Consider the following 15,456-nt stretch of genomic DNA (forward strand, 5'->3'; position numbering starts at 1 on the left):
CTGTATGAAGATGTTCAGTTCAATTTCGGCGTTTCTTCATTATTCTGATATAGCAAATTGTCAAATTTTATTTTAGTGAACAATAATAAAAGAAACATTTCTCCAGGTCCCAGGGGGGTTCATTATAATGAAGTTAGACTATATGTAAATATCTTTAAATACTGGCCAACCTGCTTATAACTACCATGCTGTTCAAGGGACTGTCTCATTTTATAGGCGATTTACCATTGGAATTCATTACTATAGGACAGGTTTGACAAATAATGGGAAACACCCAAATTCAGTGAGAGATTAAAACTATATTAATTCATCAGACATAACAGTAGGAAGCTATGATTGTAGATACATATATGGAATAATTTAAAATTATCATTTTATTATTTTAACCAAAGACTAACTTTAACTTGCAAAAAGAATTGTGAATACAAACGATTCATAATTACGGCAGTTACAATTAACAATGTAATACTTCTGTAACTTGGGCACAAAGATTTGCAAGCTGTGTTTTTATTACTGAGCTATAAAAAGTGACATTTACATAAATAGATGTGTACACACACAGAAAGCCGCACTCATTCATTCAGTACCATTGGCAGGAAAGACACACACAAACAAACAAACAGGTTTAAAGTCTTAAATCAAAAGTAGGGAAAACCTGGTTTTGGTTCCAAATTAGCAAAATAACCTTTGTTATACCACAAAGTTTTGAAGCTGTTTACAGGGAAGTTGAGTAATTGAATGAGCGATTGTAGAACATGTTCAATAAAATCTGATATAATTTAAAGAGGATGTGTACCTTTAAATAAATACATGTTTTGTCATTATATTAATATCTGCTGACTCGAGTAATTGCTAACAAAAAAAGCAAAAACGACCCATCTTTCAGCCTGGTTTTACATAGTCAGCAAAAAAAGCAACCTCTTTGTAGGATATATGTCATAATATATATTGCACTAAATTCTGAGCTGTTACAAAAACAGGGACACTTATCATCAATCATGTCAAGGCAAGAGACACCTGTGATTTCTGCCTTGTTGAGAAAGCAGCTCATTTCTTTGTAACGAAGACAAAACAGAGGTCACGGAGTGGAAAAAGGCAGAGGCCCGACTCGGATACCTTCTAGGAAGGCAGGTGTCATTCACTTGAGTAAGGGGTGGGGAATTGGATTAAACAGCATGTAATGCTGAGTGAAAGCTGCTCAGCTTGAAAGATAAGAGGCAGGCAGTCACTCAGTCGCTCTTTGTTGCGTCACTATAAAAAGTCTTGTAGCTGGCAACAAGACAACTCTTTGAAAGAGATGCTGACTTACGAGGCTTCACAAATTTAATGAAAGGCTTAAAATTCCTTTCAACAGGAGAGAATTATTATACTATTGTACTAAATTTAAAAGCAGTAAATGGATTTTGTGTTTAAAATTCTGGGTTGGGGTTCAGATTAGTAGACGACAAACCAAGCGGTTGGTGGTTAAGAGGAAATAAAAAGGGTGGTCCATAAATAAAAAAAAAATAATTAAATATGTCTTACTGTATACTGCATCCATTTGCAAAATAGTTTGATCAATTCCACATTGAAGTGTGAGCTTGATTAGCCACAAATATGGGTCTAATGATCTCATAATAAAATCTGGACTGGCTCTTGGCAATAGGAGTCGTATTAGCACTAGGTAACTGTACAGTCAACTGGAATTTTATTAGGAAACATGTCTTTCTATTAAAATGTTGAAAGTGTATATAGCCATTCCAGGCTCTGTAGTACTTACATATTATGAAGGACACACCAACCACAGTGAGGATCCTTAGAGCCCAGGCACTCTCCACAGCTCCTGTACTGCTCACAACTTTCCACTGGGACTCGGCTCACCTGTAGGGGGTGCAAAAAAACAACTTGAGCAACATATCCAACATGGTGGGGACTTGGCGATTGTAGCATATATAGCATGGGGACTGGTAGAGATGTATTTATAAATCACCAGTGTTTTCTGTATAAAATATACCTTAAAACATTAAAAGTAATGTTCACCCACGTAGATAATATTGCTGTGAATCCATCAAATGGTGCTGGTTATATAATCAAGATGAAGCAAAGCTTAAATGGCTCCCCACCATAAGAAGCCCCGAATATGGAAAGGCAGTATTTTGTTCATTATAAAACATGGTAACAGAAAAAAGATTTAAAAAGAACCCTCATTCTTAAGTACAGTTATCTCAGCACATCTGTATCAAATCAACCCTCCAGTTGCAAAGCTTATACTGCTATTTTTGGAGAAAGTTTAATTATCACAACACTAACTTATTTGCTTATCCCGAAAAGCCAAACAGAGGTGACCTATTTGCCATGCATGGCAGTTTGAGAGCAGTTTTACAGCTTGAAGGGACAGAGGCACATGGAAGTTATGTAAACTTATGTATCTCCAAGGTCACATGCCGAGATATCCTAAGAACAGCCTCCAGTGTCAACTTATACAGTTAACACGGCTACGAAGTGGGCTTAAACCATATCCAAAACACGTCTTTTCAGTCTCCCTCTATCAAGTACCATCTGTGCCTAAAAGTCAGACAGAAAGTGTGCTGTATTCTGTAACACTGCCCCTGGGAGGAAGGCGTTTTGAATGCCATTAAAATGTTTGCTCTACAATAAAAGTCATTTTCATAGGATTTAATAAATGTTGGACGACAAGGTACAGCAGTTTGAAATGTGAAATCAAGTTCTTATGAAAAGGAGTAGAGCTCATGACATACATCATCAACATAATGTTTTTGTGAAACATGAAATTCCTCATGTTGAATTTCTGTAATTCCCTACATTTGAATATGGGTAGACTGACAGTGCTGCATACGGGAGTTCCACCCTGGGCAAGGACAGTGTTTGACAGTAACTGGGCTATTTCTAAAGTAGTCTATTTCTACATCAGCACACTCAAACACCACTTTGTGACATGCTTGGAGTCTAATAAATGACAGCAAACTGTCTAGCCCTCACCTGAAAAGTTTCAGATATGTTGGTGTTTATTTCTGCAGTTGTCATGACACTTGTTTTACAAAAGAAATGCATATTCATAATATTTCTTCAAGAAAGGTCTAGTGTCTGTGAATGTGGGGTATAACAAGATAATGAAAAAGCAGGGTTTGTTACTGCGGCATGACAGAACTCTTAATTACTTCAGTAATCTCTTTCAACGTTAAAAAGTCCTTTATAGCAGGGATTATTAGATGTGTAGGTCCTCACGTAACCTAATAAGGAGCCACTAGTAAGAAATGTTGTGTTCACTATGTTAATGGCTCGTAAGCACTGTAAAATGGTATTGCTTTCCATAGCAGGTATACATAGCACCATACGGAACATCCTCACACAACTGAGAGCAAGAGATAAATAATCTGGATCAATATCAGATCGCTTTCAACTCAATCCCAGCAGCAGATGGCAATCGCAATGGTTCCCTAGTCTGGCCCCTCTACTGAATAATGTTTACTGGCCAGTTCACAGACAACTTAATGTTTATAGGTTTAGGATGACAAACCCAAAATAAAAGATGGTAAAGAGAAAATAGTTTCTTCAGACACAATGAGGGCAGTATAAACCTAACTAAGATCATGCAACAGTCTCTTGAGGATTGTACCGTCAGACTGGAGAATTGCAAATGTAATACCGATCCACAAAAAGGGAGACAAAATCAAACCAGGTAACTACAGACCAATAAGCCTGACTTCTATAATATGTAAACTTATGGAAACTATAATAAGAAGCTTTAAAAAAGGCCAACAAAATGGTCGGATATATACTGAAAAGTGTTCAATTTAAATCAAGGGAAGTAATGTTAATTTTACAATGCATTAGTAAGACCTCATCTAGAATATTGTGTTCAATTCTGGTCTTTCGACCTGAAAAAAGAAACAAAGGACCAGGGGTCACAAATGGAGATTAGTTTAAAGGGGCGTTCAGAACAGAAAATAGGAGTCACTTTTTTTACACAGAGAATTGTGGGAGTCTGGATCCAACTCCCCAGTAATGTTGTTGAAGCCGACACCCTGGGATCCTTCAAGAAGCTGCTTGATGAGATTCTGGGATCAATAAGCTACTAACAACCAAACAAGCAAGATGGGCTTAATGGCCTCCTCTCGTTTGTAATCTTTCTTATGTCAAAACACTTTATTCTGTCACAAAATCATGTAAACCCAACCAAGTTTACACTTAAGCCCGCCGCACACAGCCCAAATCAAGCCGTCCCGACTCATCTCATCTCAACTGGCCGTACAGAGTTTGGATGAATCGTATCAGTGTGCGTGCCCTTAAAACCAAGATTATGCAGATTTCAGTCGGGATGTCTTCAGATTTGAAGATTGAACATGTTGAATCTTTTTCAGACGCAGTTTTGTTCAGATGTGATCAGTCGGTCTGTGTGCAGCGGTTGCCGACCAAGACTGACTGAGACCGATTAGTCATACCAATGGTGAAGCAGGTTTAAGTGACGTAGCTTGTCATGTAACTTGTCATACAAGATGGTGGAATATTGACAGCTTTAGTTCCACAGGTAAAAATACATTAGTCTTGAATTGCTCCTAGTGTCCCGAATTCAAAAATATCAGATATGTGCACATTTGAATAGGTTTTTTTTGGCGTTTACTAATCAAAGGTAAATTATCAATTTACCTTTTTATTATCAATCTACTGGCAGCCTATATTTTCTTACTGCGCTAAAACAGAAGTAACCGGTGTGTCGATCTCCAATAGGTCACAAATCACAAGCCCCTAGATCTACACGCTGAGAAAAAAAAAAAAAACCGCCAAAATCAAATAAAAAATCAACAGGTTGGATTTTATTTACCACAGGCTAAAGTGTAGTAGACAAGCTGTACAAAAAGTCAAACACTGCCTGAAACGTTTGCACGGTGTAAATGGTCAATTAATTAAAAGGCTAAGCGCTTCTTTTGGTTGCCTCGCAGCGCTGTCTCCGTCGTCTAATCAGCGTACAATACCATTTTTGTATTAACTTAGGTATGTTGGGCTAAGTTAATACAAAAATGTGTACATGGCAGTATTAATTAAATCTGCATACATAGTAATCACCAGGATCTAGTTGTGGTCCGTCGAATTCAGTCTTTGCAGTGTGCGACACCTAGTCGGGAAAAACTCAATTGTAACATCAAACCAAAACTGAGCACAACTGATCGCAAAATCTGTGCAAACTCAGATGAGATGAGTTGGGATGGCTTGAGTCGGGCTGTGTGCAGCGGGCTTTAAGAAACCACAAACCTCCACATTAGCTTTAGAAAATCTATGCTTATATTTTTTGTGGGATGTAATTTTCTTAGTGACAACACCACCACCACATGATCCTCAGTTCAACCCTACCCAATTCACCAACTCCTTCCCGCCCTCACGTATTACATTATGACTTCAGGCAAGACTTGAATTAAATCTACCAAAAAAAGGAGAATACATACTTAATCCTTAAATTAGTACATTATCTGACACCTAAAGAATGTTAATTATATCCCAGGACATTAGGTGAAATGAGGATGATACTTTACCCAACAATACTTTTCAGCTGGCTGCCTGCCAATGAGAGATGTACGGCTAGTTTTACAAGGGGATACAAGGAGGTCCACGGCAGTGATTTCCTCAGGTGGGTTTGATTTAACGAGAGAGGAAATGGTCTAATGAACAGACAAGGTTGCCAAGAAACAAAAGAGCTCTCTTACCTGTTGGGAGTTTCTACAATACACTCAACAGACAGCATTTGAAATCTGGAGACAGTCTATACAATGCAGGTTTAACAGTGGAAACCTTCCATTAACAATGTATTATTATTATAATTTATTGTTAGTTTATAATAGCTAATACATGCCTTCACTATAATGATATGCCTTTCTTCAGTATATTAGAGTAAAACCACTTTTTCGACCACTTTTCCAGTTAATTCAGGATTTACCATGTAGCGATTTGTATATTTAGGCTGTATACGAATATCTTAAACTGTAGAAACAAAAAAGTGCCTCAAAAAGTGAGAAAACACTGTTTAAATAAAGAAAATGAAAAGCAAAATCAAAATTCCAGATGGTGTACTGGTATTTTCTGCATATTCACCACTTCCGCCCCAAACTGTGTCATAGAATATCGCTAAAGGCACCACAACAAAAAGTTAACCCATAGTTACAGTTTATAAACATGCATGTCATCAACATACAACTCCTACACTTACTTGGCCATCATTATCTGCAGGGTTTATACAAATAATACAACCGTCAGCCACAGATGTAAGGCTTCACGTTACCTTTTTAGCCTGTGACACAGGAGTGTCTGACAGGAACCGACAGGGCGGCTCCAAGATATACACCATCACCCATTAATCCCATCCAAACTGTCAAACAGTAACTAGATATCCCATAACTCATAATGACAATAACGTGCAGTGAAACTGAACCTCTTTCAGAACAACCCCAACACTTAAATCGGGGAGTTGCTGCTTTATTTCAGTTGTATGACCTAAGCAAGAGGTGAGACTTGTTTCTTTAAAAGGAGTCCTACAAGCCTTACTGTTTGCATACAGCCAGATAGCCACTAAAACTGAAAGCACTTTTCTCAGATGGAAATGTAAATCACTACCAAAAGACAGACAAACAAAAATGGGTTATATGAATAAAATGAAAGGAACCAAGTTGCACTGGGTCGGACATCTGGTCTAGAGAAGTGATAACAGATGGAGGCAATGTAACAGAACAGTGGACTAAGATATCAGATAAGGCACACGAAGAAATAGTGTGAAGACCTGACAATGTTCTCAGATGACAATGATAGTACACTGGAAACCTGGTGTCAAATTGGAGAAGCTTTTAGCAAGCAGTCAATTAAGCACAAAAGAAAGTTTACAAACGAGGAGGCCATTCGGCCCATCTTGCTCGTTTGGTTGTTAGTAGATTATTGATCCCAGAATCTCATCAAGCAGCTTCTTGAAGGATCCCAGGATGTCAGCTTCAACAACATTACAGAGGAGTTGGTTCCAGACCATCAATTCTCTGTGTAAAAGAAGTGCCTCCTATTTGACACCAAGAAAATACGTTTTGATGCATTTTATTAATAAAACCAATTATAACTACACACATCTTTCTCAAGAAAGCAACAATGTTCATAAAAAAATATAATGTTTCATATAAGTCTCACACTCTGAGAGCGTTCATTTCATCTTAGTGTTACAATAAAAGACAACACAATGGTCAGGCCTTAAAATAAATGGTCACAATGAGTTTCTTTGATTTGGTTCACAAAAGAGGACATCTTAAATCAGTCCACAAAGAAATGTAATCTTGACATTGGTATCTCATGCTGGAAGGTGGGGGTGTTTTGTAATTCCTTGATCTGTGCAATTGGAAGGGCATTAAGACAACAATGGGTTGATGGATAGCATACCAATCAGATACCAAAATCTGTGACAAGGTGTAATTTAATAGGAAGCAGCCTTCCCAATCTGGAGAAGATTTCTTCCTTTTAATCTGGCCATGTACTGTACAAGAATGGCAAATTGTGCCATACATCACTTCCAAGCCCCAGTCACGAAGAGAGAAAGCTTCCTTGACTGGCCAGACAATGACATACTCTTTGTTTTTAAAAGGACAAAATGTCAAAAGAATAAAAAAAAACGACAGACTTCTGCTCTTTCAGGGAAGAGTCTTATCAACGAAGCACCGCACCAGACTGCCATTTGTCTAAAAGGAAAGCTAGAAGCGTCCTTTCCAAATCGCAGAACAGCGAACAGGTTTGCGGAGCTTATCATTGCTGTACCCTCTAGCACTACTGTGTCTGAAGCAAGGTTCCAAATACAGCAGTGGTTACATGGATAGACTAGGCTTAAGCAGAAAATATACAATTAGCAAAAGCACAATGGCTAAGTGGGACAGAACAATCATTTACAAGTCTAGTAACGTAATACTCAAATTGTTCCATAACCAAGTTTACACCAATATATAATTCCTTGGTTTCTATGTGTACATTCTTCCATAGTTTAATCTGATTGTTTTACATTCTCCAAAGGTAGTTCAAGCAGTCCAGAAAACAGTTATCCCTTCTGGAAGCTGTTTTGTGATCAAGAAGTAGATTATTTGTTTTTACTTACTTTTTAACTCCACGGCCAAATGCCACAAAATCAGCACTTTGAGTCATAAGGAAGTTTAGTCCAAAACTGGCCCTTTATCAAAGCTGTTCCCCCACAGTCATATTGTTTTTACTAATTATCTCACTGAGGGAATACCAAGGCCCTTTAGGTTTACTCCCATTCTCATTTTTTTAAAAGCAAAATGAAAGTGAATAACTGCAGATCCAGCACTATAAAAAAAAAAAAAAAAACACCTAGTAAACCCTGGTTTAACTGCTTTATAATATACTAGCTTAGACATCTTTAAAGGCTGGAGGGGCTACTGGATCTCATAAACCTTTTAATGCTTCATTTTCCATTGCAGCAAAGACTTCCATGTGAATCCTAAATCATTGTACAGAAGCTTACTTCAACAATCTCCATGCAGTCTATTCCTGTGCTTACCCTTTTCTAAAATCAAGTTACTGCCTGAACAATTCATTTTCTGCATCATCAAAGCAAGCATTTTCACTGGTCCCATTTTCTTTTGTTGAAGATATTTTGGTTACTTGTTTACGTTATATACCAATTTGGAATGGCAGATTTTTCAAAGTCAACGCTACGGATGAACTGGTATCACTTCTAGGTTGTCATTCAATAGTCTAGCAGCAATCAGACCATGTGATCTACAGCATGGGGACCAGGATGCAGCAGTTGATCTATAAGGTAGTGTTTGAAATATTTGCATTCTCTGAATTAACAAAAACAAGAACCTAAAAGACTGACTAAAGATGGGTGGGGTAATGTTAATAAAGCTAATCTGAAAGTGTTGTTTACTACTGCACTTCAGAAAGTACTAGTACATAATTAAAAACATACAGATTCACGTTCATCGTTCCCAAATCTCACAGCACAAATATGGTTTCCAGCAATATCTTCACGTGATAAGTCAACCACCATCCCAGCAGTCAATCCTATGCCTTTATCATGCGCACACATGATCCAACCCCACAACCTTCATCTACATACCAAGAAAGGAAAGCACAGAAGGACTAATGTGGCAGAACGGTGGTCGCAGCCCAGTGAGATTGTTGGTATCAATGTTCCCACTGGTTAGGCCAGGCAAGCCATCCATCATTGCTTGACACCAAAATCATGAAGACACTGGAAACAGCTCAATGGACTTTACAGCAAGTATATTTACCCTCTCTCTCGAGATATCCCTAATGAGTTGTGCCTAAGGGCAGAGACAACTAGCCAAATGAAAACACAGAATTCCGTGAATCTTTCAAGCCATTTTGTTGGACTGTTCCAATAACATTGTAGAACTTCTTGTAAAATTAAACTACATAGTATATATTCTTAATACCATGTTATATACTGCATTCCTCGATTAAGACATCGCCTTGTAAATCAGATTCTAGTCATCTGATTTTTGGATAAGTGGTTTCCATCTGGTATGACCTTCAGACCGCTTCTTAATTGGTCGCAAGCTCTGGGAATTGAAGTAGTGTGTCACTGTGTCATTTGCATGGAGGTTACAATTGTACATGGAGTTGCAATAAAACCAAATAAAACAATAAAACCACTGTCACGGTATGCATCTCAATATACGGCATATAAAACACATTTCTTTCCAGTTATCACTTCATGTTAGGGACCGTATATCAGCTTTAAAATAAAGGTGCATTAGAAAATTGTATTACAGCTACTAATAAAGTACACTTTTATTTGGGCTATGTACATGAACATATATTCTTGCCAGTTTAATTCTCAATGTCTGGATGAAATAGTGTCTCCCTGCTACCTACAAACCCGACGTTCACTAATCAAACATTTTTATTCCAGAGTTAAACAGACAGTTTAATGTTCTCCAAAGCGCTACAGTTTTCTGTCGGGAAGTTTTAATTAACTGGTTCAGAACATGGGAAATGGTGAATTGCTCTGTCAGTTTTGTAAATTGAGTTTTTGAAATTTGAGGCACTGTACAACACAGCTCTCAGGACTGGCATTTGTTGTGTGGGAGAGAGGGCGTGTGTGCATCTCCTCCTGCTTGAAATGAACATTTAATACTTTGGAATTCATAGGCAAATCCAGTAGAAAAGATTGTTCAAATGATGAATTCTTGATTATCAGCAGTGATAACCTTTTAAAGCCACAGTAGCATTGCTTTTTTGTCTACATACCAAATCAGTGTTCTGTAACAAAAAAAAATAATTTCTCCATAACTGCTGTGACACTAAACCACCCTATACTTCAGAACAGACCTGACTTGCACAGTGGTTAATCAGCTCTCCAACAGCTCCCCTGTACAGATAACTCCCAATACAACATCCATATCTGAGTTAACTAAGCCTCTATCAGAATCGATGGCATCAATATCACCGCTTCAGAACTAGTGTTTTACACATCCCTCCAAAAAAAAATACATGAAGGACTGAGAGAAAGATGAGATTCCAAGATTCAGACAGCAGGTATAAAAATGATCCCTTGTAAAGCGCTTTTTCTGACAGACTCGCAGCATCTCTCATCCTGCAGCTGTCATTTCGATCTTTTACTCCCACAACCTTACTGGATTCCCTCCAAAGGAAACATTAGGATAGCGAGTTCCCAGTTACTGGATTGATGACCAAAGGACCAGATGCTATTTATTTAGCTTTTTGGATAGTATTTCAAAATAAAGTGGACAGGCACATTAAACTCCCTTCTTGTTTGATTGCTTTTCCTAGTCACACTCTACTGAAACGGTAACCAATCTGCCCAAGACTTCTATACCTGGCCTGTGGTCTAAGGGCATTACCAGTATTTCTGCACGCAGAAGCATAGACAACTTCAAATCACCCTGTACTGTAGCTGCCTTCAAATCTGATACAGAGAATTTTCTTTTGAGAAGCTAGCCTCTAAGCGCAAATTGCCGCCTCTAAATCTTCACAGGATATTTATTCATCTTACTGCCAGCTCACAATAGTACAAGGACAATACAATGAAATGAAATGAAAGAAGAAATGAGAAATAAATAAATAAAATAAATAAATTTAAAAAAGCCAAAATCAAAAGTAATGAAAAAAGCTTTGCCTTGAACTTCTCCGGGTGCAATATTCAGAGTAAAAAAAAAAGAAGATGTAGTGGGATAATGATAAATAAAACTGCTGCTAGATGTACTGCATAATACCGGTCTAGAAGAGCATGAGGTAAAACACAATACAAGAACAGGTCTCCCTTTTGAATAAGCACCAATTATATAGAAAACGGAACCCATTAGCACTACTGGAGTCTTGTGCAGACTTCCCTTGCCAGCAGCCAATGTCAATTCCCTGCTGACCATTATTATAGCCGCTGCTCTTGGCTGGGAGTTCTGGGGCCTGACTAATTGAATTGGTTGGCGAGTAGGCCAAATACAATGTGTTAATAGCACTACTTGTTTTGAAAGACACCCCGGATATTACATTTGCTACAAAACTATTTACATAAGAATGCCATCTCCAAGAGTGGTAGCTATTTATACTACTCAATGTAGTGTGACTTTGTAATGGTCTGTTTCTAGTGACTGTCTGGTGAGGTCTTATGATTTTCAACTGTCACTGCCACAATACACTACCACCACACACTACCACCACTTAGGACAATAGACTACTGGTAGCACCTGATGCCCAAAGCTCTTTTCCTACTTTTAAGATAGGGACTGAAATACTTCCTGAATACATACATGAATGCATACATGAATGCATACATACATACGTCACCACCCAAACCCCAACAATGTATACACTCTAAAAATCATTATTCTTGACTAATACCAAAGGCCCTGCTTTGAAGCAAATGTAAAAGCAATTTAAAACAAAAAAACACACACCTTTTAAAAATGGTATACAACTAGAAAGAAACTACTCTATATAATAATGCATCTTCTCCTTTCTGCAAAACAAAAATAAGTAATTTCTTGTTTATACTGCTACAAATGTACCTTTGCTTCAAAAGAGTGTTATTACAGTTAATTTTGGGTGTTCCCATAAATTACAGGCAGTGTTGTGTGATGCACTGCCATTTAAGATTCTAAACACTGGAAATAAAGTAGATTAAAACCTCTATAACTACTCATTTAATTGCACCTGGTTCTTTTGTACAGTGGTTTAGATGCTTGCTAGGGGAGTGGGTGGTTTGTGTCTTGCCTCTGCTCTGTTGCATATCCGGCTAAACAAAATATATTAACTGTAGTTGCCATTTATATATTTATTTAAATTGTATTCATCATCTCTAACCTGCAAGCATTACATGTTCCCTGTCGACTATAAAGCAAGATCACTTTTTGTTTTCTACTAAAATCTGAAAGAAAATTGCTGTTGATATTCAGGTCGTCACTTTCTGAATCTACCGTGTGCAATATATTTATAACTGCATGTTACATCATTAATGCAAGAGATGCTATCAGTTCTGGTTTTCTGATGCTGCAAAGTTGCTCCCAAACTGTCAAAATCTGACTTTGAGCTGGTATCTGAAGATTCATCTTGCACAATACTCCCTTTTAAAGAGATGATTGATTGTTTTCCTAAAGAATTCCTGAAAACAGATCACCGCAAAGTTTGCTTGTTTTTAAACCAATATAAAAAGGGAAACTTTTTTTTTTTTACAGCAGTAATAACATAATACAGAAAGCAGTCAGCAAAAATCGCAGTCAAAGAATTCCACTTTGTAATGTATCTTTTTTTGTAAAACACATTCAATTTCTACTCACCTTTAGGTTGCAATTTTTGGTTTTGGAGAAAAATTAATAGATTTCTGCTGTGTCCTTCTAATTTCTAGAATATAGGAGTCTTGTGGTCTCTGGTATTGGAGTTTCTGATGCAGGCTTCACATAATTGTATACTTAATGGAAGGAAAAGCTTGGACTTAATGCCTTTCTGTTAAATAAATAAATGAATCCATGAATTTCAGAATTTGCTTAGGGAGGTGGAGGAGGTCATTATGGAAATGAATAAAACTTCATAACAAAAAATGGGAGGCCTTAACTCTGTAGGTAAGGGTTAGCTACCCCCTTTCATTCAGCTCCACTGGAAATACCCAGCAAATATTCACCTCGCTTCTAACTCTAATACATTGAATTACATTTTGACGCTGTATAGCCTGCAGGGCACAGGGTCAAATCAGCTCAATAGCTGCTCGATTACTGGAATAAGAACAAGCCAATCATACCGAGTGCTTTTTTTGACAAGTCTCCTCAGTCACTCGCTCAAGAACTGATGAATATATGAACAAGATACCTGTGGGAAATGTACCGACTAAAACTGAAAACATGCTTCTTTTCTTTTATTGATAAAGTTTGGTTGAATTCCTTAGCGCTGACTTACCAAAAGGCGGCCTGCAAGTCTGTCTTTACTGCAAACAACTTCTAAAATACATAAATGCATCACCAGGAGGCTGCTTCTAGGTTCTGTTTTGCAGCAAGCATCCTGACCACAAGGCTAATAGTTTAAAATGAGGCTAGCCAACAGTTAAATTCTCCGAATTTCCATAAATATCCCAATATCCCAAGCTCCTGTCATTGTTTCTAAATAAAGCATCACTTATCGATCCGTGACATTGTAAATTGTATTACTGCCATATGTTATGTTTTAATTATTATTTTGCTTTAATTAATTATGAAAAAGGTCCCCAATGGCCATGTGCAATTACAGTTTCTCTCTGAACCAATTATTCACCAATGAGTTATTTTTTACCACAGTAGATCCATCCACCCATGTATGTACTTATTGCCCTTCTCTCATAATATCACATTTCCAATCTTTTTGTAAATCTGCACATCGAGGCGGACTAGTCTACTGGACACGGCCAACAACTTGATATATTAACTAACCCAAGATGCCCGGTATTGAATGATCATGCCATTTCTCATCCTTCAGGGCAAGGTTCAAGTCTGATAGGCTGTGCAGCTCAAAGATGGGAGGGGTTCATGCCTATTCGTTGACCCATGCAATGCAAGGTATAAGCACTACTGCCCACATCTTTCCACAAGCAATTCATCACCAAGCCACTGTTGTCGAGCACATCAAGCTTTTCTGTTCTTTCCTTTAGGACAATAGGGCTGGGGTTGTCACATTTATGAATTGTGAAGGCAAGGTATTTTAGGACAAAAGATGTGTCCCCCCCTTCCCCATCTCCCCACAAAAGCAGTCCCTACTGAGGAGCAAATGTGAAAAACCTTCCATCTTAACTGTCTAAAATATTTATTTAAACTAAATTACAAGGCAAAAGGACCCAAGATGATATTTCCTTAACTTTAAACACTAATGAAATCTGGAACAGAAATGTATTTAAAAAATAAATATATATATATACAAAAAAGAATAATTCACTGAATATGTATACAATTTACTGCCACTTTGGTCAAACAATATGCCCTTCTGGCCCTCTCATAATTGAATGAAGCCATGGAATTATTAATCTGTGAAATGATAGGGGGGGAAGGAAGGGAGGGAGGGGGTGCGGGGTGCTATTTTACCTGCTTCTCCGTCATGGTGTAGATGTACTGATAGTTCAGGCTGAAGACGAGGTCTCGCAGGATAGGGTTCCCCTCGCTTACCTCCACGTCCTCATACAGCAAAGCGGGCTGGGCCTGGTTCACAGAGTTCACCAGAATCTGGGGAAACACAAGCCAGGCACAAACCAACATTAAAACGTAGCTTGTACATTCTCACTTCAGTTATAGAGTGGAAAAGGATACCGTGTGGTTTTCACAAAAACACTTAAAAAAAAAAAAAAAAAAAAGTACGTTGTGGGGTGTAAAATAACTGCATAAAGTAAGTAGCATTTAGAATAATAATAAAAAAAAAGAAGTTAAGAAACAATAAGGATGAGCTCTGTGAGCCCTGATTTGAAAGCAAGTGCACATTTTACACACGCGTTTGCTAGAACATGCTGTACTTTGTGCCCATTTTAAAACCAGCGCCCTATATTACATACCCAAGTACAAACCTTTGAGCTAACTGTTAAAAAGGTGCAATATATTTCAGATTGAGACAAGCAGGGCAAAAAAGAGAGAAACCTGCCTCTGGGTTTAAGTGAAATTAGTACAACCTCCATTTTCTAACCCAAATATCACAACAAGCATAGTTCCTCACTTCTGAGCAGCCACTGTGAGATAAAGGATGCACCAGCCTCCATCTTCCAGAAGGGGTCAGGAGAGTACATGGCCAGATTTCAATAATAGGTTTAACCTCTAGCAGTACCTTAACCGTTCACCTCCTGGGCTTCCAGTGTCAGAAAAGCTGACATTTTCACCAAGTTCATATCAAAATGCTCTCAAAGTCTTAAATTAAGAAAAGTTGTCTGTTTAAAACTAGCCCAAGTGCTTAAGAGGTATTGACGGTTTTAAAGCCTTAAGAGCCCAAACAAAA

At 37.8% G+C, this 15,456-nt stretch overlaps 1 protein-coding gene across 2 annotated transcripts in view; it reads right to left on the reverse strand.

Moving 5' to 3' along the window:
* LOC117413995 (plexin-A1-like) overlaps positions 1-15,456 on the reverse strand; it is a 205,551-nt gene that overhangs the window by 86,654 nt on the left and 103,441 nt on the right. For both annotated transcript variants that reach the window (XM_058999470.1, XM_058999471.1), the window contains exons 4-5: positions 14,562-14,699; positions 1,760-1,860 (exon numbers count right to left, since the gene is read on the reverse strand). In XM_058999470.1, coding sequence (XP_058855453.1) covers positions 1,760-1,860; positions 14,562-14,699 — 239 coding nt within the window. The remainder of the gene's footprint in view (positions 1-1,759; positions 1,861-14,561; positions 14,700-15,456) is intronic.

Source organism: Acipenser ruthenus, chromosome 25 (assembly GCF_902713425.1).
Source record: "Acipenser ruthenus chromosome 25, fAciRut3.2 maternal haplotype, whole genome shotgun sequence".
In the NCBI taxonomy this organism is placed as follows: Eukaryota; Metazoa; Chordata; class Actinopteri; order Acipenseriformes; family Acipenseridae; genus Acipenser; species Acipenser ruthenus.